Below are 23331 nucleotides of genomic sequence, written 5' to 3'. Positions count from 1 at the left end.
CCACACCTATCATCACCGAGTTTCCAGAGATATGTTACTGGACTTTTCATCACCAAATTGCCAGAGATATATTACTGGACTTTTCATCACCAATTCATCACCATTTTTCCTAGACTCAATTCTAGTATGCATGCATGGGGACCGACTCGTCAAGTAAATATGCATCAACACATCATCAACACATCATTCATTAATGCACGACTATCCCTAATATGCAAAACACCACAACATAAACAAGAACATCACCATAATTAAACATCACCATTTTCGTCACCAATTGTAAATATTCTCACCATTTCATCACCATGCTCTCTAAACATCGCCATATATAACCATCACCGTTTACATTACCAAATATTATTAAACATCAACAACATCACCACAATTATTTTAAACCTCTTTATTTTCTTCATCAACTAAAATACATGTCACCATTATTGTCCTTATACTCCTTAAACATCTCCAAGTTCATCACCCATATAAACAAACAACACATATTCTTATTTCTATAATCTTTAACTCTATCACTTGCATCTTTTATTAGAAATAAACTTCACCATTCTCGTCATCATTATAATATAACATCATCAGTTCTCATATCATAATATAGACATCATCACTCTCAGCATCTTTATGATATAAACCTCATCAACTTTCATCGCATGTATTTATAAGTTTATATAACATTACTCATCATCACTCTTCATTACAATCCTAAGACTCCTCACCATTTTGTTCCTCTCAAAACATTTATATCACGACATTATCCTTTCATTAATCCAACCCTTACGCACGACTCATTTCCACGCCACTATCCCTCTATTTTATTATCTATCTCACAGACATACTCTATTTTCTCATCTATTCTAGGATCTATAACTCATTCATTCTTATGCTTCCCATTAACGCAACTTTACATACCATATTCATCATTCTTAGTCTTAAGTTGTTTACTTATTCGTTATCCTAACATCTCCTCTCTTTACAACTAGGTTCTACCTCACCATCGTCATTAACTCCTTCATACTTATGCTTCCCATTAACGCAACTTTACATCTTATTACTTCGTCCTCACACTCATCGTCATTTATACGTCAACCATTCTCCTAATCTGAACCTTGTTCTAATCTAAAGTTATTATCGCACCTCTTCATTACTTTCGACTTCATAAACTTCCATCACCAAGACTTCATTATAATTCAAGGTTTTATTCTCTCATTACCGGTCATTATTATTATCGTCAAACATTATAACTATTAGCTCTTATCTGCTTTCCTATTCATCTTAATTTCTATCTTCTAATCGATTCCCATCTTATTCATCTCTATCATCATTCTTATTATCTTTCATTACTTAATTCACAACTCTCTATTCTTCCTTACATTTCGACTACGATCCCCTAATTTGACTACACTATATTCTTTATTCTTTTTTACACTTCATATGTTCGTATATAACATTCGCCTTAAGTTATTTGATTGCTATGACTCTCTCACTCTTCAATTAACAATACTCTCTTAAGCTCATCGTTGGTTTATAGAGATTAAGTTTGACTTCGTCAGTTACTCCAAAAGCACCTACTTCATATCCTCGCTCATCATCGTCTTTTTCACTTTATATCTTTTCTATTTTATACTCTCGTAATCGACTTGCCAAATTAGACGTTTTAAATACCCTAAGGGATTACTTTCTTCGTTGTCACTCCGCCATGAACTACCTATCTATATCTCTTCTACTTCCCCTTCTACTACTTGAACTACTTTACCGTTTTAGGCTCGTCTCTAATTCGACGGACCTATATTAGCTTAGTCATCTATCTTAAATGTCACCCTTGTCCCCCCTTCTATCATTGTATTTCACTCCCTATTGCCATGCCATATTTAGCATCATTAGATTCTCATATGTTACTATCTTTGGTTCATATTTAGACTTGCTTTTATCTTGAAACAACCGCTTTCTTTTATGCTCGAACACATTCCCTCATCTAGATATGTAGCCTAGGGATTCTTAATTTTACTTTAAACCCTAATGGCTTTCTTAAAGTTACTATTTATTTTATAGGAGTTGAAGAGTCCACTAGAAGATTTGTGCTGAAATTTCATTAACAACGCAACATGACTCAGGCGTGGTGTTTAAATCATAACTCAAGTTCTAGAGGGACTAATGGATTCAAAATAATTGGTAATGAAAGCTAACACCAGTACTTACAATTTTCATGAAGACACCTAGGTCCAATTCTAAACATAAAATGGTGGGAAATTATATTTTCTTAAGGCTGGGAGGGATGCACGACTGTGCTGACCCATGCGTGGTAATTCGATCATAACTCACAGTGTGGATGTCTGAATTATGTCAAACTAAAGCCAATGGAAATATAACATCAATATCTACAACTTTTATGTTTACATCAAAACCTAGTTCAGAAGAGAAAAGAGTGAAAAAGTTGATTTTTTAAGCCTGGAAAGGAGCACGACCCTGCTGACCTCTGTGTAGTATTTTGATCATATCTTGAGTTCTAGACGTTGGAATGAGGTCAAACCAACGCCCAATTACAGCTAACATTCATATCTACAACTTTCATGAAGACACTGAAACCTAATTCTGAACCGAAAAGTCCCAGTTTTTATTTTTGTTTCGGATCCAGAAATCATAGATTTTCTGTGATTTCGCATATGCGATTTAGCATCAAGTGACTTTTCCTAACACCGTTTTCAACCCTAAACTCACCAAACTCAACCCTAATCTTTACTCCATCATCAACCTATCATTCAAACACTAATTATTCATTAACCTACCAGATTATCCACTCTTTTTAAAACTAAAACTCAATTCGAAAACCTAAACTAGTTTTCCTCAATTCTCATCTTTCAACTTCATCTTTCAATTCGTTCATCATGATTTTCTCATCAAAATTCACATCATAACAGCAACAACATATTAAAATTTAAGACAACCCTCCTATCATAGATTAAGATACCTTAAAGTGCAAAGATTCTCCCCCTTACCTCGATTCCTTCGAAAATTCCAGCCTTGATTCCGTCGCAGCTAGGGTTTCTCCTTTTCTCCTCCCCTCTTCTCTATTTTCATTCAGAAAAAGTGACCCTTCTAACTCCTAATGTTTCTATTTATAACTGGGTCAATCACTTGTTATAATTTTCTTCTTCTTTGTTCACTATTCTCTTACTCCTCCCCTCCCCCACTTATTTGAAACTTATATTCTACACCTCCGACACTATTTTATTTTGTTATGAATCCCCACTTTATTTAATTTAAATTCTCATGCTACTTATCAATCCTCATCAATATTCCAGCTTCTTAACAACAAAATAACATTCAAGTTAAAGCAGTATCAATAATAATATTAACCAACACTTCACCTATTAAAATTTATAGAATTAATTAAAAACATAAAATTGGGGTGTTATAATAATAACATCATACATGCGAGAAATTTATTCCCCGATGTTTGCTAAGTGTGTAGGTGAAATTTTTGAGTTATTTTAGAAGATCATCCAGCCATATGCTCTAGATAAACCAAAACTGTGTTTCAAGTATATTTTTCGATCCTATGTGTTCAAGGGAACAATATTTTTGGATCGTATGGTCATCATAACCTTTGGATTGACTTTGAGAGACAATCTAAGACATCTTACATACTAAAACTTGTCAGGTCAAGCTAACCCTAACCCTAGCCCTAAAGCTAGCACTTTCCCGCTCATTCTAACGCATTTATGTCGACGCTTGTCCTCCTCACCTTTAATACACGCCATAAAGTCATTTCATTACAGGTTGTAGTAACTGCCATTTATAACACGATTGAGTATTATTTTAATTTTTGAAATAGAATAACACATGATTGCTGTATTAATTGCCATCCCAAATTAGACCCGTGAATTACGTACAAATTTGTATAATGTAAATAAAATAAGACACAATCAATTGTATATTTATTAGCATTAAAACTACACGGTTGAAAATTTCTTTTAAAAACAAAAGAGGCCACACGGTTGCATATAAAAAAACAGCACCTTTTGCATATTAAAAGAAAACCACACGGTTTACATAATGGAAATAAAATAACACACAATCAATTGTACATTAACTAGCATTATTGTATAATGGAAATAAAATAACACACAATCAATTGTATATTAACTAGCATTAAAACCACATGGTTGAAAATTTCTTTAAAAAACAAAAGGGAGGCCACACGGCTGCATATAAAAAAAAACACACTTTTTGCCTATTAAAAGAAAACCACACGGTTTGCATAATGGAAATAAAATAACACACAATCAATTGTACATTAACTAGCATTATTGTACGATGGAAATAAAATAACACACAATCAATTGTATATTAACTAGCAATAAAACCACATGGTTGAAAATTTCTTAAAAAAAAAGGAGGCCACAGGGCTGCATATAAAAGAAACAAAACCTTTTGCATATTAAAAGAAAACCACACGGTTTGCATAATGGAAATAAAATAACACTCAATCAATTGTACATTAACTAGCATTAAAACCACACTGTTGAAATTTTCTTTAAAAAAAAAAAAAAGGCCACACGGTTGCGTATTAAAAAAACAGCACCTTTTGCAAGTTAAAAAAAAAAAAACCACACGGTTTGCATATTAAAATCAGTCTATAAAATCAGCCTCCTTTCTCCTTCCATTATTCTATCGTTGATTCCAATGGAGGGTCGTGGTATTGAAACCATGCTGTCCTATCACTGCTTGACAGGAGCTACGGTTATTTTTTCTCACAATTACGACGTGTTTTAATATATTTTCCTATTTTTCAAACCGTTATGATGTTGCAGGTCCTTTGCTCAAAAAACCAGCTTCATCATTTGAAAGTGCTGTCAACAAGTATTGTGTGAAGTTTAGGACGTACATAGTCGAGTATGATGTTGAAGAGGTGAAGATGATTTTGTCTGACATGTTTCATTTTTTTTTTCTTATTTGTAATAGTTCTAATCGTTTTTTTGTTGCATCAGGGGGCTGTTATGCTACCGAACATGTTCACGAACGACTTTGAGGACCAAGTTCAACGATTAGCGACTTTGATTGATGCAAAGAGCAATCTGTTCGAGGTGTTGGTTGAAAGAATTGATGGGTCTTTGTTTTTCTTCAAGGGATGGAAATCCTTGCGTGTTTTCGCAATGTATCCTAAATTGTGTACTTGGAAGGATTGACCGAAATTAAACTTCTTCATTGTTAATTATTTATGCCTGACAATTTTCCCTAGGTTGCGTACTTTCTATTATTTAACAGAATTAAAGTTCTTCTATTCCTATGATTCATGGCTTGGAATGTATCATAAATTTTGTACTCTCTATGTTTTACAACTTATTGTTATAATTATTATGACTTATTCTGCTATGGTATAATATTGACTTAGGTAACATTGTGAGTTTCTACATGAAAATAAGACCCGTGCGTGAGCACGGGTCATGGTTCTAGTCATTTAATAATGAATATTGATACAAGGTTAGTTTGGCACAACTCGCATATCAAATTTGAATTACACACCTATATATTATCGGAAAAAACGAAGTACATGATCATACAAAAACTACGACACTAGGGTTCTTGTACAAGGACTACAATAATCCTATTGTATTCTAAATGGAATCATTTTCAAGCCTTATAACCAACAATCTGTTCTCAATGAAGTTTGCTTATGATGTTCTTGCCAGGAGAGAGGACACGATTGATACCTTACCGCCTGACGTGGTTGGGGCCCTTGGTAAGGTGTGGAATCATGGGCTCCGTCTAAGGTTTTGGTGTTCTCTTGGAAGATCCTTCGGGATAATACCACCCAAAGAGAACCTCATTAGGCTTGGGTGGTTACTACTGGGAAGTCTAGGTGTAGTTTTTGTGGAAACCTTTTAGAGACGATGTCCCATATGTTCTACTTATGTGAAGTTACCCATTTAGATTGGTATGGGATTTTTCTTAGGGGTTAGGGCGGTATTGTGATCCTCATCGAGATATAAGAGGAATGAGATTAGGTTTGAATCTTGTCTTGAATGCTATTTTGTGGGCTATTATGCTTAAATTTTGGCTTAATTAATGTTTTGGTCCCTTAACTTATTTTTTAATTTCAATTTGGTCCCCTAACTTTAAACTGTCTCAGTTTGGTCCCTTAAGTATCTCTCCGTTTACCAAAGTGGTCCCTTCCGTTAGTTTTCCGTTATGTTTAATAAAAAAAGTTAAATATGTTACACGTGTCATTTTGTCATTTGTTGAGAACTTTTTTTTTATTTTGTTATTTTCTTCATCTTCTCCATACAATCCTTCATCTTCTTTCTAAAAAACATGAAGAACCCTAAAAATTGCCCAGCACACACACACACCATTCATAAGCTAATTTCATCATCACGCACAAAATTGCCCAAAAACCTGCATCACGCAAACCCTAAAAAACACAGTTTCACACAATTGTATCACAGCCGGGACCAATTTTCCAGAACCGGCAAAACACATCAGAAAAACCATTCATCATCGAAACACCCAAACCCAGCAATCAACAGTACCGTTCATCAACCAGTGACCCATAAATCCATTCATTGAAGCAGTCCCAACACAAGCCAAACCCATTCACAAACGCAACCAAAACCACAAAACCGAATCATCAGAATCACAAGAAGCCGTAAACCCAACAATCCAAAGCCGGATCGGAATCGAAGGGGGTATAACCCATCTTCGTCCTTTTTTTCTCTTTTCCTCATAATTTTTATTTGTTTGTTTTCTTTAGGTAGAAGAGCCGTAAAAAAAAAATGAAAAAAGAAAAGAAGAAAGAGATCGTAGAATAAAAGAAGGGAGAGAAAGATGAAGGGAAAATGAAAGAAAGAAGGTCGTTGGGTAACCCTATGATATAACCCCAAATTTGATGTAGTTTATGATGAAATTAGCTTATGAATGATGTGTGTGCTGGGCAATTTTTAGGGTTCTTCATTTTTTTAAGAAAGAAGATGAAGGATTGTATGGAGAGGATGAAGAAAATAACAAAAAAAAAAGTTCTCAACAAATGACAAAATGACACGTGTACCATATTTAACTTTTTTTATTAAACATAACAGAAAACTAACGGAAGAGACCACTTTGGTAAACGGAGAGATACTTAAGGGACCAAATTGAGACAGTTTAAAGTTAGGGGACCAAATTGAAATTAAAAAATAAGTTAAGGGACCAAAACATTAATTAAGCCTTAAATTTTTTATTCTTTCTGTTGAAATTGTTAACATTGTATTTTGAGCTTCAATCTTTTTATCCTTTCTATTGAGAGTTAAATCCGATTTTTTCTCAAACATTTATGTATCTTGTAAATTAGCTTGGTAGTGGCTTTTTTCTCAAAGGCTTGATTGTACCAAGATAGATAGATTTGATACGACTACATTATAGTCAGTGTGATAGTACTATACTCCGGTAGTTGAACATTTTTAATTTTGGTGAATAATCCTTCAGATCAAAGGGTCTAGAATAATTATCAGGTTTGTAGTGAACTAGTATAATTTTTGGCATTGGATATTTTTCCTCTTTATGAAAACCGTTTTTGTTATTTAGAAATTGAAATATAGACACCATGTGTAACATTGTATGAGTTTATATTCATCATATCTCACGTTTTCTTTTAATCTTCTATGTACAATTCTCATATATTTCAAAAACTACATATCAAATCAAATACTTTTCTATTTGACATAAAAAAATTGATGTTTAATGATCATTTCTCATCCCAAAATGAGTGTGCAGTACACCTAAGGAAGAGACAAAAAGTAAAAATTGTCTGATGTTTTTTATCCAAAGGCCATGATTTCATCTTCAAAAGTAAAATATCTTATTATAAGACTTTGTTTGAGAGATTCGTGGACGAGCATTAATCAAATACATAATTCTTAAACACAACCTATTTAATGATTAAAACTAGTAAAACAAACATTAAAAAGCCAATTTGTAAATTAATAATAACAATAATTATATTTTCTTTTCTTATAAATGCCTTCTACACACTCAATACCCTTACCCGGATCTACTCTTTCTCTGAAAACTAAAACTATTTCATCAATTACAACTCCACAACATCCATCACCTTCATTGAAATTTGGTCTTTTCTTGCTCCTCAGTAAAAAAACCTTCTCTTTTTCTTCCTTTCCTTTTGCCCTTTTGATTCGAAAATAAAACCCATCTTTGCTTTTCTCCTGTTAAACTATTACATTGTTGAGGATTTTGCATACCCTAAAGGTACTTGTTCCCTGTTAGAAGTAGAGATATATCGTGATATATTCTTATGTATTTGTCATCAGAGAAAGCTAAGATCCACTGCAAAATCATGTCAAAAAAGTCATTCCAAAATTTCTCACTGTATAGGAGTAGGAGTTTAGATCTCTTCTAGCACTGCAGGTTTCAGTTGAAGAGAGAAAGACATGAAAATTAAAATAATTTTACAAAGTACACAAATTTCATGTTTCACTCTCCTCAACAGAATAAAACCTTCCGTTTGTGCGTATGATCTCAACTCTACTAATACTAATTTTTAAATATATATTTTGTTGAAAGGCAACCGATAAAAGGCTTCATTAAGCTCTATGTTAACCATTGTTAACATGATTTTTGATGATATGTAAAAAAAACTTAAATTTTAATGAGAAAACTTAAAAACATTGCATGTGATCACAAAACTGCAAGGAAAAAGATGATACAGTGAAAAATCTGAAAGAAGAAGACCTTTCATAATTTTTTTTTAATTTGTCTATTTTTTTTCCTTCTTATTTTACAAGTTGGATTTTTATGTCTTTTTTTATTGCTTGTAAATTTTTGTTGGTTGTGTCTAACGATGGTTGTTAAATTTGCACTTAATTTATTTACCTTTTAAACTTTACAAATGATTTATTTTGAATCGATACAATATAATTAAAGTTGGCCAACAAAATAAAATTTGGAAAGACATAATTCAAAAAAATTGAGTAAAAAAAATTAAAAGTTTCCTTCTAATTATTCCTTAATGAAAATTTAAGAGTTGGTAAATACATTTTTATATTTGTTTTCCCTTTGTAAATATATATGTGTGTGAACTCCATTTCTTATCGATTTTGTGTCATGCATGTATTCAGTCCTTCAGGTCTAAAAGGCTCCAAGTTACATTGTGAAAATCTAAGAGGTGAGTTTCATAAATCAATATTTTCTTCTTCTTGATTTCACTATTTTTCGATCTATCAATTGCCTTTTTAATTATTATTTTTTTTTCTATTTTTTCTCTGTAGATCAATTGTTTCAATTACTTAATCACAAATCAATGGAGAACAAGAGGTGGTTGAACATAGTAGTTGATGGCAACAAATCTTTGGAGCAATATTGGCATGATATTCTTTCAAACTATGTTGAAAAAATTGTCAGGTTTGATTATTCACAATCCTTGTATATAATATCTCACTTTGCCACATAATTTCTTTTTGCAACCAAAAAATAATACTAATATGGAGAATTGGGAAAAATAGAAAAAAAAAATATTTTTTAGTAAAAACTAATGGAGAATTATGGTATAGTTTTCACATGATGATTCATACTTTCACTCATGCATGAAGACTAATAAGATAAGGTGACAAAATGTCAAGGTCGAAACATATGACGTATGTGACTTATATGACGTATACGTAATTTTTTTTTTGAAGGATGACGTATATGTAATTGGTATGGTTAATTAAATGGTATAATCGAATATGTAATATAATTATTAAGAAAATATTTTAATTCCTTTCAGAAAATGAAATTATTTTTATAGATATATCACAAAAAGAGAAAATGTTTTAATGTTTGGTGGTTGGTGTATATAGAGTTGAATGTGGTCAAAATTTTCAGTCAAAATAAGAAAGTGGTCAAAACTATACCCAAAAAAAAAAGCATAAAAAGAAAATTGATTAATATAAATTTTCATCAACCGATAAATCTAAAATTTGAAATTAAACTTTTACTAGACAACACAATGCTAACACATCATGTCTTGGTCAAAATTAAAAAGAAAATTGAAATTAAACTTCTACTAGATAACATAGTGCTAACACTTTTGTGTCTTGGTAAAAGAAATTCATGTCAAAAAAGTTAATATTATTTTTTATAGATAAATAGTTAAATTATTGATTGACTATCTTTTTCATTATGTATTTTGATTTTATTTGTTTTTTACTCTTCACTTTGAGTTAATTGTAGATTGTGTGAAAAAACAATTCCTTCTTATAAACTTGAGTAAAATTTACCTTAACATGAGTGTGAAATTTCTCCATAAGAAAATGAGTGTGAAATAATTGTTCTTTAACTTAAACTAATAACGAATAATTGTGAATATTTGTTCTTTAACTACCTAGGATGACACAAAGTTGACTTTAAAACATCAATGATGTTCTTTATCAATTTTTTTGATAAAATAATTCATCAAACATATGATTGTTGATTCTGATTTCTTCTAAACCATAATTTTGTTATTGTTTTTTCAAGAATAAATGAATATTTTTGGTAAAAAAAAAGAATAAATGAATATTTGAAATGCTTTGCAAATTAACAAAAGATTTGATGTATTGAAATTCATAATACATAGTGATACTATGAAAAACTCATAATACATAGTGTGATACTATGAAAAACTCTTAGTAATTAAGAAAAAACAAAATTGATATATGCAACAAAAAAAAAGGTTTTTATTTTTTAATTAACTGCACCGAATACACAGAAGTAGTGGACTCCACATCATTCATTGAATCCTATGTTGATCGTTGAAAAACATGCATCACCGTCTCAAATAACGAAAAAATGTTATCTAATTTTAAGGAGATAAAAACACCTGTCTATTTTTTTTCTATCTTTTTTTTTTGCTCACGTCATCTTCAACTTGATTTTCTCCACATTTTCATCGCACTTCTGTCTCTTTTATAGACTTGAAGGATACATTTCTAACCATCACTAAATTCAAGTAATTCATTTATCTCTATTGACAAGAAATCCAAATCTCATAACTAGGTTGTTGTTCATTTATTCATTTTTCAAAGATAAGAGTTTGCACCTCTTCAAAAGAGCAATCCGTCCATGAACCAAGCAACCTAAGTCTAGGGCTTTAGGCTTCAAGGAGAAAATGTTGAAATTCAAAATAAATAGTGATAGTATGAAAAACTCGTTGTAGTAAGAGAAAACAAAGATGATCTATGTCAAAAAAATAGTTTTTATTGTTTAATTAATTGCACCGAATAGACACTTAGAAAGTAGTGGACTCCACATCACTTTTTGGACCCAATATTGATTGTTGAAAAAACATGTATCACCGTCTCAAATAACGGAAAAGATTTTTCAATTTTAAGGAAATAAAAACACCTATCTTGTTCCAACCAGTTTTCTTCTATCTCCCTTTTTACTCACATTTCTCCTTCATCTTTATCTTCTCCGTTTTTTAGTCACACTTTTCTTTCCTTTACACTCTTAAAAGACACAACTTCTAACTATCACTTAAATTAAGGGATTAATTTCCCTCAATTGACACCAAATCTCATAATTAAGATGTTCTTCATTTATTCATCTTCCTAACAAAAGAGTTCACATCTTTTAAAAAAGAACAATATCAATTTATGGACTAAGCAATCTAATCTTATAGCTTTAGGCCTCAAATTTTGGGGCAAAAAAGCCTAAAAATATAATTTAACTGTAAATGTATAATATGACATATTAGGTGCAGATGTCTTCCAACTTAGTTAGTCAAAACGAGAATATCATATCCTCCTCAATCCATTTGGGGCAAAAAAGCCTAAAAATATAATTTAACTGTAAATGTATAATATGACATATTAGGTGCAGATGTCTTCCAACTTAGTTAGTCAAAACGAGAATATCATATGCTCCTCAATCCATATTTGAACATTGTACTAAGTAAAATTTGATTTACTTTTATTTTATTTTTTATAAATCATGTGTTCTTTTTAATTTTATTTTAAAAAGAATTATTATAAAATTTATTCGAACCACTAATTATGTTGGGGAATCTCTCAAAAAGAGTTATGTCTGACAAAATTGTCAAGACTTCATCTCAAAATATGTATGTCATTATAACATGTTCATATGAATTAAAAATTCAAATTGATTTGAATTTTCTAACTTATATTTTATTTTATAAAACTACCCTTATTTACTCTTTTTAAACCCAAAAGGAATAACTGAAAAAGTAATTGCAAATGGTATGGGAAAATGTGAGGATATATGGTTTCAATGTAAATGGTACATTTGCTTATAATCTATGATTTAAATATGCCATGATTTGTTAATTAACTTACTAATCATATAAATGTGTATTACTTTTCCCCTTGATGGTTATGCAGGTGCTTTGTCGGTGAAAGTCAAGAGCAGGTAATATTAGAAGTTGAATCAATATTCTTTTTTATAAGATATTATAAGTTATTAAGTGCTTTCTATTGTAAACATGCATGAGTAATCAAATTGATTGATTTACAACTTACATTTTAAGGTTTATTGTTCATCCTATACATTCATATCACTCATCCAATTCTAAAAATCAAATTAAGATACACAATCATATGTTAGTTTTACCTAAATATGTTTTATTCTTAAGTTATGCAAATATATACCAATTTTCAAGTCCTATGATTTATATGTCTTATCTTACAATGTATCAATTTTTCTCTACAGGAAAGTTATCTTGGACTAGTTCTTTATAATGCAAACTCTGAACTAGGTATTACTTCTATCTTTTTTTCTTTTTGGTATAAGATATATGTCATTTATATTGAATGCATGTTATGTTTACGTATGGTTTTAAAGGTACAAATCCTAATAATTATGTGTATTTTAGAATTTGAGTTGGACCTGACTCAACTCTTACAAAATCGATTTGTAAGATGATGATTATCTACCTTTTATAACCACATTTTCAAACATCTCTCACTCAATGCAATAATCTTAACATACCATGACCCCTTACGCCCAAGACTAAACATCGGTATCGTGACCTAAGTGGTCTGATAATAGGTGGCTCAACAAATATCGAATAGTCTCAGACACTATTTTAGAAATTAGTTTGGGCCTTACTCGACCCTTAGAAAGGGAGTTACAAGTTAGTTAAGATTAAGATATTTTCTTTCTCCACCATTTTCGGTTTCTAAATTCCATAAATGGAGAGTTTCTAAACCTGTTTTACGCTATCAGAAGATAAAATATGAAATGCAGTAGGGTGTTTCAGAAAAGAGTAGGGCGCGATAATAAAGCATTTACGATTAATTGTAAGTTGGTTATGATTAGTTAATAATTAAGGTCCAAAAATTAAGGTTCATCTATTCTGATCCAATCCCAACCATTCAAGGATCCATCAATTAACATGTGGCTTCTTGCATGAGAAACATTTGGATTGGTGCATGAATAACATTTAGCTTCTTGCATGGAGTACACATGGTTTCTTGCATGAAAAACATTTAGCCAGGTGCATGAATTACACTTGGCTTCCTGCATGGAAGGCACATGGTTTCTTGCATGAAAAACACTTACATATTTGCATGAATAACACATGGCTTATTGCATGAAATGTACATGGTTTCTTGCATGAAAAACACTTGGTTTGGTGCATGAATTATAGTTGACTTCTTGCATGAAATGCACATGGTTTCTTGCATGGAAAACACTTGGTTTTGTGCAAGGATTACACTTGGTTTCTTGCATGAATAACACTTAGTTTGGTGCATGAATTACCCTTGGCTTCTTGCCTGGAATACACATGGTTTTTTGCATGAAAAATATTTATATTGGTGCATGAATTACACTTGGCTTCCTGCACAAAATACACATGGATTGATGCATGATTAACAATTGATACAAGTGGCTTCTTGCATGAAATGTGCATGGCGTGGTGCATAAATAACAACTGGCTTCTTGCATGAAACACAAGTGGCTTCTTGCATAAAATGCGCATGGCGTGGTACATAAATAACAACTGCTTCTTGCATGAAATACAAGTGGCTTCTTGCACGAACTACGCATGGTTTAGTGCATGAATAACATTTGGCTTTTGGCATGAATAACACTTGGATTCTTGATTGAGAAACTTGTCAATTTTCCGTCTATAAATAGAATTCAATAATGTAATTTATGTATCATTGAAAAATTAGAAAATCAAAGTGTGTGTTTATGAAACAGAGTGTCTCTGTTTCACCTTGCTGGTTCTTAACTGGTTAGCTTACTAAGATCATCATATAAAATGTACCTTAACTGTTTTTTATATATATATATAATTTGTCTCATTTTATGAATTTCAAATAATTTATTTTGTATTCAGTGGAAGCAGGCTATGATATCCAATTTATAAACTGGACTAAAGATATGAATAAATATATGCAAGATTTGTCACATTTATCTTTCAATGGAAATGATGCAAATCAATCTACCATGGCAGAAGGCCTAGCAGAAGCTCTAGTGGTATGTCAGAAAACACACACATATACATATATATATATATATATATATATATATATATATATATATATATATATATATATATATATATATATATATATGGATTATTAATTTAACTATATTATATATGTTATTAAGTAACAATTCTAACATTGGTTTTGATTGATCAGATGTATCCAAAGCCATGTGATACAATGACAGAAAGAGAATACTATAATTTAGAAAGACATTGTATTCTAGTTGCTCCAGGTGATCCTGCTCCTAAGAGTATGCTAGTGTGTTTGCCAATGATTCAAAGAGCTCAAGTTATTGGCCAAAGATTAAAGGCTTGTCAGGCCGATTTTCTCGAGGTCGCCAAAACATGTGTGCCGGTAATATACTAAAATGCAACAGATTTTAATTGTGTATTGCGGCTGCACGATGTAGCGGATGCATAACTGTTAGATCTAAGTGCGAGACCAAATAAGTGTCTATTTACACTTAGATTCAACGGCTCTGCAGCCGCTAGAGAAGATTTTTACATGAATTTTTTGATATGGATCTTCTATTGCGGCTGCATGTTTATTTGTTGCAGAGCCGTTGGATCTAGTGCAAGATTCAATTGTACTCGTTTGCATTTAGATTTAACGGCTCTGCAACCAAAGAAATTTGTTCTATGAAATTGAATGAATTAGACAATTTAGTACTTGAAATTAACAAAATTCTAAAATGACAACTGAAATTGAAATTTCTTGATTACATAAGGCCTCTGAAATTGAATTGATTTTTAGGGCAAAATTGATCAATTCATAAGGCTAAGAGAATTTTCAAATTTTTGGATCATTTCGAAATTTCTTTAATTTCTGAGATTAAATTGTCTAATCTTATAATTTAAGAAAATTAAATGGTGATTTATTTACCTTGATATTATTGATACTGACTATGCTAATTTTGCTACACACAGCTAGCTGTTTCCATGTCAGTGATAACACCTAATCCAGTTCCAATTTTTGGAGCCATATTTAATATGGTAAGATTTACCCTCTCATATATAACATCATTGAATTGATATCTTAATTTTTGGTCTCTCATAAGGTTTTTGGCACACTTAAAACTTAAGATTAAGATTTCATTTAGTATAGTCTGTGAGAATTAATGGAACACACCGCCCTTAAGAGCCTCCGTCCTGGCGACCGGCACTCTACGGCGATTTACTCGGCCTTCTCTGTCAATCCCTCCAGGGCCGACCCAACATTTTAAGAGGCCTAAAACAAATTTTATAACGAGGCCTTTAGAAATTGAAATAAATTTTGAGGCCTAAAGCCCTTGCTTGAGTGGCTTGGCCCTAGGGTCGTCCCTGATCCCCTCTGTATGTAGCCCTTTCCAAGCCACCAGCAAATATCTACGACAAAACTCAGTTTTCCATTGAATGACTAACTGTGTTACAAGTTGATGACATTAGTCTATGTATTTATTTATGTTTTGGGGAGTATGTTGATGATTTTGTTTTCTTTGTCTTGTAGGGAAACAATGTATTAACATTGTCAAATGCTCCAATCTCTAGTTACAGCACTGGCCAATTAACTGTTTTACTGTCTAAAAACTTCAAAGAGGCACACATTGCACTCAAAGGAAAAGGAATAATGGAATATCCTTCAACAACAAGTGTAGGATCAATCAGTGCAGCACCTGATACAACACTTTTCCGAGCTTTCTCTACCAATATTCAAGGTTATTATTTCTCTCCATATATACGTGTGCGCGCGCGCGCGTGTGTTCTGTCACAATTTTTTAAAGCATTTTCTTATTTTCATTTTATTTGTTTAACATTTTCAGAAGAACAAGTCTCCTCCTCTATGGCACTAGGAGACAGAATACGCGGAATTGGCAATACTATAACACCGGTAACGTACCTCTTATATTTATATAATTTTATCTGTTGGAATGATTCGAATCGCTCTATTTTTCGTAATCTATTTTTCTTATGATATTAACATACTATATATTGTTGTTCAGGAGCCTGAAAGCACCTCGCAGCATAATTCTCAGGAGTTGGTTTTATCAAAAGCTACAGATCAGGAGAACGTTGTTCAAATGAATCTATACGAAGATATCATGTCCGAGCTTGACAGCGAAAGTGATCTTTTGACACCGAATAAAAGATCGAAAACATTTGCACCAATAGAGGATGACCCTGATCTGCTAGATTTTTTCAAATTTGATCAAAACCCTTTTGAAGGTTTTGACCAATTCCTTGAACAAGATCAACAAGTATCGAACCAACAACAGATTCCGACGAAAGAAGCTGTATTCAACCAAGAACAGATTCCGACAGAAGAAGCTGTATTCAACCAACAACAGATTCCGACGGAAGAAGCTGGAATAGAGATTGCAAATGAGCTGCAAGAAATTCTGAATGGTGCTTCAAGGAATACATCAACAGCTCAAACTGCCAATGTTGAATGTACCACAAGTTCATTTCAGGAAGTGAACGTTCAGTCCGAAGAACTACAAGCTCCTACTTCAAATGTCGGAGAAGGGTCTTCGACAGCACTGCTTCATGAAAGCAATTTACAGTCATGGTATAATCCTCACGCCATGACGAGCACATCGACATTGGATTCTCAGAGTTTCCCAACTAATGTTTTCAACGGGAATGTAACATTTCCTAATGTAACGGGGAACTCACCGGTGCAGCATCTTCAGCCAGGCTCGTCATTCGATTCTCAGAGTTTCCCAACTAATGTTTTCAATGGGAATTTTACATTTCCTAATGTAATCGGAAACTCTCAGATGCAGCAACCTCAACAAGGCTCATCACAAAACCAGTTTTCTGTGTTTCCTGGTTTTGCTAGAGGACAAACAGGCAACTTCTCGGGGCAGCCTGTGGGACAACATTTTCATGCCTACAACCAGTACCTGAGGAATAATAACATGGCGGCGTCTAATTTTCCTGCAATTGGAGCAAACACTTGGTTTCGTCCGATGCCAAGCTTGTCTCCCTCGTATCCGAGCACGAGCATGTATTTCCCTACCCTCGAAGAAATACAAGACTACGTTCAGACGTGGGAGGTAAAATAGATTATGTTTATTATTTAATATTTTAGTATCATAACTTCATTGTTAGCTTGATTGTGAAGAAATATTTTCTCTGTTGCAGGGAACACTAGCAGGAAAAATTACGTCAAGTCGCACAACGATCCTGAGAGCAAGGGTATGATAGAATCTTTCTTGACCTAGAACATCTAGTTTGTTTAATATTTTAACATCGTAACAGTTTTTATAGAAATATTTGAAATCAAAATTTATAGCTTAACATTTTCCTTGTTTCTTTCCTTGTAACAGGCTTTCAGGAAATCAAGTACGCCACTAACGTAAGTAGATCCTTTTTTATATAACCCTAAATTTTGTAACAAAACTTTGGTGTTACATTTCTCAAATTAACCCTAATTGTTTTTTATTTATCTCCTTTTAATTAATAGTTATCAATCATACTAAGTATCCAAAACAAGTATGAATCAGATTCTTGTTTTGGTTATCGAGGGAAACGGACCTTGGTAATCTAGATTCCTCGAACGATCCTTGAATAATGAGCTTAAGTGAAAAATATTATTTTCTGAACTGAGAATTGTTTATTTTTGCTGCATTTTTCAGGCTTACACTTGGCTGGCCTGGTAGGTTAGAGATTAGCAACTATTTCCATCAAAGAACACTCAACCATACCAGGAGGTAATTTTTAATTATTTATGCACAATGATGCATATTTAAATTAATATTACTCTATTATGTTTTTTTACATATTCTAATAATGTTCAATTGCAGATTTTCACAGCCTATACATTATCTTTTCTTTCATGTGGCTAAGTACAGCAATGTAGATCTATACAGGCACTTGAAAACCAGATATGAGGTGAGTCACACACACATATATTCTTGGAGTTCAATTTTCATAAACAATCTTATTATTTACACATTCATCTAATAAGTTGTCTTCTCATAAGTTTAAAAATACATAAATAATCCTACTAAAGATATGATGTGCTAACAATCTTATACATATACATGTACATACTGATTTATATGATATAGTCACGTGCATTTTTCTTGCCATTTTTATTTGAATATGTCTAAATTATTCTGATGTTAAATGTTTTCATGCAGTGTGCAAAAGTAGATCTACAGTTCCAATCAATAATCCTGTCTCCAACAGAAAGAGAACCAATCTTTGTTGGAACAGTATTCCCTGGGGTGAGTATAATAATATTCCAAAGTTTCTAACCTTATAGTTTTTTGAATATTGAGCTTACATGTGTGAGAATTTTCATTACTTATTTCAATATTTATAATCTAACTAAATCAATATATGACAGGGAACATTGTTTATAGAACAAGCATAATAAAATCAGACAATAGAAGCCTTCTTTTTTCATGTGATGAAGCTGGTGTAATCACATGAATACCTTCAAGGAGATGGAAGTTTTCTGTGTATTACAATGTTTCCAGGAAGACTTGATTAGGAACATGTAAATTATCGTAAATATATCTGAGCTTTTTGTTTAGATTACCATTGTAACCAAGTTTTATCCCACTAAGTAGGATCGACTACATGTATCAAGTTACGCCATAATGTTATATCATAAATCATAATTGAATCCAACTCCTTAATCTCCAAGTCTTTTCTACTAGTTTCTCTTACAATTTTTTCCGCCTTTAAAACTTCATCGTTATAATCTATATAAAAAAAAAAGTAAAAATATCTTAATAATCTATATATAAAAAAAGTAAAAATATCTTAATCGGTCATAATTTTCTTGGTCTTTAAACAATTATATAATTTCATTATTGTAATGTGTATGAAAAAAAATTAAAAATATCTTAATCGGTCACAATTTTCTTGGTCTTTAAATAATTATATTACTTCATCAATTTTAAAAACTAAAGACTAGACACTTATCTGAACAATATGGGTTTGATTTAAATCCATATCTGATACTTGTGAATATACCACTTTTCACTATTAGTCTTGTAAAGGATTTTTTGTTTTTAATCTTTGCAAGTATAAAAAAAATTGCTCAGTTTTTTAAAGTCTGTAAAATCTGTTTAATGTTGGAATTAGACAATGTAATTTGTATGAAATATTCATTTTAGTCCTTAAATAGTCAGTATTGGAGGACTAAAATCAAATATAAAACTTATTACATAATAGATCAATTCCAAAGTTAATTTTTTTTTTCAACGACTAATAAAGGACAGTCTGGTGCACTAACGCTCCCGCAAACGCAGAGTCCGAAAAGAAATCTCACCATTTTGGTGCACTAAGCAGCATTATCTTGTTTTTTGATAAATTTATGGCACTGATATTATCACATAATATTTGAATATTTGCGTACCTTAGTGAGAAATCTTATAATTGATTTCTAATCCATAATTCCTTAGAGCAGCAGTTTGCAGCGGAAATGTATTCATCCTCTGTTGTGGATAGAGCTATAGTATTTTGTTTTCGACAACACCAGCTGACTAAAGCTTCTCCGAGGATTAGACATGCGACGCTTGTACTTTTTCTTTCTATTTTGTCGCCGGTGTAGTCAGCATCACAGTAGGCCATAAGATTGAAGCGTGATCCCTTTTTATACCATAAACCGACACTTGTAGTGCCTGCAAGGTATCTAAAAATTCTTTTAACTGCAATGTAGTGAGATTCTTTTGGTGCACTTTGAAATCTGGCACATAATCCTCCTGCAAAAACAATGTCAGGTCTACTAGCAGTTAAATATAAAAGAGATTCAATCATTCCTCTATATTCTTTTTCAGGAAAATCTTTTCCATTTTCATCTTTGTCAAGACTTGATGAAGGATGCATGAGAGTGGTCATAATTTTGGCTTCATTCATCTTATATTTTTTAAAAAGATCCTTGACATATTTTTCTTGACATATGAAAATACCCTTTTTATGCTGTTTAATTTGTAATCCTAACAAGAATTTAAGTTCTCCTATCATGCTCATCTCAAATTCACACCCAGAATTTTTTTAGATGAAGATGAAGAAACCCTAACGTTTTTGAATTAAAACTAACGAAAAAGATCAAAATGTGTAACGGGGAGAAAGTTAAGATACCAAAATAAATCAAACTTTAATTAAGGGACCAAAGTGATACTAATTAAATAGTTAAGGGACCAAAAATGCAATTTAGCCAGGAAAATACTAATTATTTAACGAATATAATTTGTGTTGTTAATGGAAATGGATAACAAAAAAAATCAAGATATATACTCCCACCTTCCCTTAATAACTGAGCCATTTATAAAAAAAAAAAAGTGCCCCAAAATAACTGAGTCATTTCAATTTTCAATACAATATTAACTACTTTTTCCCCTTTATAACTCTAATTAATACTACTTTCATCATTCCCAATTCAATATATTCCACTTTGCACCAATACTTAACAAGATCACTTAAAACCACTTTTCTCTCTCCTTTATTTATACTTTTTTTTAATATGTGTGAAATGAGCAAATGACTCAGTTAATTCGGGACAGAGGGAGTAGTAGTTTTCTATATTCATAAAAAACTCTGAAATGCATATTAAATTGTAATAGTGTGGTAGTTGTATATTTAATTGAGACTTTTATATTTGATTCAAATTCACACAAATGCTCGAGGTTGAATCTCAATACCAAAGACTCAAGTGCATTCTATTTACCACTAAACTACTACAAGATATCTATTGCTTTTTTATATTTTATTATACCACTAAACTACTACAAGATATCTATTGCTTTTTTATATTTTATTATTTAAATTATATTGTTTCATAAAAAACTCTAAAATGCATATTAAATTGTAATAGAGTGGTAGTTGTGTTTTTACATAGTGCAGTTGAATTTGAATGTTAACCGAGTTATTGATGTAATCTTTAACTCATTAAGTATGTGGAAGGAATTTTGTAGAAGAATGCATTAAGATTAAGGGACTCAATGACAAAATTCAAAACAAAAAAAGTGAAAGAAGCATTAATTGAACAAAGAATTCTTGCACTCAAGTCCAATCACGAAGAACCAAATTTCAAACGGATCCAAATCCTTCAAATTGTTGAAGAGTCTATTGTGAGAACATGAACTATTTGATTTTAACACTATTCGTTTAAGACCTTCATTTTTAATTTTTAGTTTGATAGTGACAATTTACTTGACTCGCCGTAGGCATGACAACAAAATACATACCTGCAGTTACCTGCCCGTACCAAATCCAATTTGACGGGTTTTCCCCATTTTGACTGGATTTAGGTATGAGTTTGAGTTTTCTCCGATTTCAAAACACGGGTATGGGACGGGTAACGGGTATATAGGTACCCACCCCGAACCCATACCCAAATCTGTCCCGAATGTAGAAAATTATTTTATGTTGATATGTCATGTTATTTTGTTTGATAATTGTCATGTCATAAAAACTACCATTGATATTTAAAGGAGCAACTACATCATTCGGTCTAACAAATGTTAAAGCGAAGATATTGTTGGATAATTTATTACAACATTACTCTTAGGGTTGCAAAAAAAACTTCTATTTTTTATTAAAAAATTTATTAAATGCAGGGACGGGGATGGGGCGGGGATACGTGAACCCGTCGGGACGGGGATGAGATTCAATTTCTTATCCCTATTGGGTACGAGTAGGGTAACGGGTAAGTATATGAGAATCGGGTACGAGGACGGGGAAGGTAAAACCCATCCCCACCCCCACTCCACTGCCATGCCTAACTGGCAGGTGTTGCATATGATGCATTGGGCACCATTTGTCTTCTTGAGGAAGCTAGGGCTAGGGTTGGATGCCCAACTCAAGTTGACATCCCCATCTTTTTTGTTTTGGCTCCACCATTAATGAAAGTAAGCTGCATTTGACAAAGTTATTGAAAGGGCTATGGGTTCTCTAAACTCACTTAAGTAAACAACCATCCTCCTCTCTGTGACTCTTGAAACCATGACCTATACAGAATTCAGGGCCGTTCCTTCAAATTTAAATGTCTTGGGCGAATTATTAGATGGTGCCCCTATAAAAAAAATAACAAAAAAATACACAAGGATAAATGAAATGAAGAAGATTGTTGCACATTTTCATTTGACATTGTGCAAAAAGAACATTAGTATGAATCTTTGAAATGTGAATCAAGTGGCTCTAAAGTAGGATTCTTGATCCAAAATCTACATTCGCCGCTTGAGAATTTAGTAACTAAAGAGAGCATGTTTTACACAATAGCATACATGGATCATAATTCAATGTTTATATTCATAAACCACTATAAAATATTTAATAAAATCATTATTTACACCCATAATTTGGGCACTAAAATTAGAATAATGATATGGAGTATGAGAAATTTAATAATCAGATTTTTAGTGCCCAAATCGTGGATGTAATTAATTGATTTTATTTAATATTTTACTTAATCACATGCATTTATTAATTTTGACTTTTTTTTTTGACAAAAATAAATGATATTCATTCATTCAAATTGATAGAGTACATCGATACAATGAAAATTCGCCAAAAACAAAAAGGATGAATTTGTGAACAAACTCACAACATCCATGTTAATAGCATAAAACGACAAAGTACTAAAGCCTACACATATGACTATATTTAAATCACCGGAATACTCATGTCTCCAGATCTGCAACATTGATGACTCCAAAGTCATTGATTTGATCTGCACTGAATCGAAACTGATCTGACAATTTGAACCGAACAAATACCTGAACGAAACAAAAAAGACAAACAACGTCGCACAAAGACAACGAACAAAACAACGTCGCACAAAGACGACAAAATCACGAAAGAAAAAACGAAATAGATGTGAAAATCACTTATTTCTATAAAAGGGAAATAGAAAAAAA

General features: G+C 32.0%; 1 protein-coding gene and 1 pseudogene across 3 annotated transcripts; one reads left to right on the top strand and one right to left on the bottom strand.

Moving 5' to 3' along the window:
• The first annotated feature begins 9115 nt into the window (after positions 1–9115).
• Positions 9116–19106, top strand: LOC146927629 (uncharacterized). 3 transcript variants are annotated; one of them, XM_085708181.1, is made up of 16 exons: positions 9116–9166; positions 9270–9402; positions 12360–12387; positions 12688–12733; positions 14324–14463; positions 14631–14831; positions 15404–15469; positions 15963–16170; positions 16276–16343; positions 16456–17511; positions 17600–17653; positions 17785–17813; positions 18094–18168; positions 18262–18349; positions 18601–18687; positions 18810–18981. In XM_085708181.1, the coding sequence occupies exons 2-16, from the start codon at positions 9302–9304 to the stop codon at positions 18834–18836; spliced, it is 2274 nt and encodes a 757-aa protein (XP_085564307.1). In that variant the 5' UTR covers positions 9116–9166; positions 9270–9301; the 3' UTR covers positions 18837–18981. The 3 variants fall into 3 exon arrangements, with proteins under 3 accessions (XP_085564307.1, XP_085564305.1, XP_085564306.1); XM_085708179.1 differs by lacking the exons at positions 9116–9166; positions 9270–9402; positions 12360–12387; positions 12688–12733 and adding an exon at positions 14139–14218 and having other exon boundaries at positions 18810–19106; XM_085708180.1 differs by lacking the exons at positions 9116–9166; positions 9270–9402; positions 12360–12387; positions 12688–12733 and adding an exon at positions 14162–14247.
• Positions 19107–19843: 737 nt separating this feature from the next.
• On the bottom strand, positions 19844–20329 carry LOC146927628 (secreted RxLR effector protein 161 pseudogene; annotated as a pseudogene).
• Between the last annotated feature and the right edge of the window lie 3002 nt (positions 20330–23331).

This window comes from Medicago sativa, chromosome 4 (assembly GCF_051527215.1).
Source record: "Medicago sativa cultivar Bolivia chromosome 4, Bolivia_mono, whole genome shotgun sequence".
Taxonomy (NCBI): domain Eukaryota; kingdom Viridiplantae; phylum Streptophyta; class Magnoliopsida; order Fabales; family Fabaceae; genus Medicago; species Medicago sativa.
Note: the sequence above shows the minus strand (reverse complement) of the source record. Positions and strands in the feature narration are given on the sequence as shown.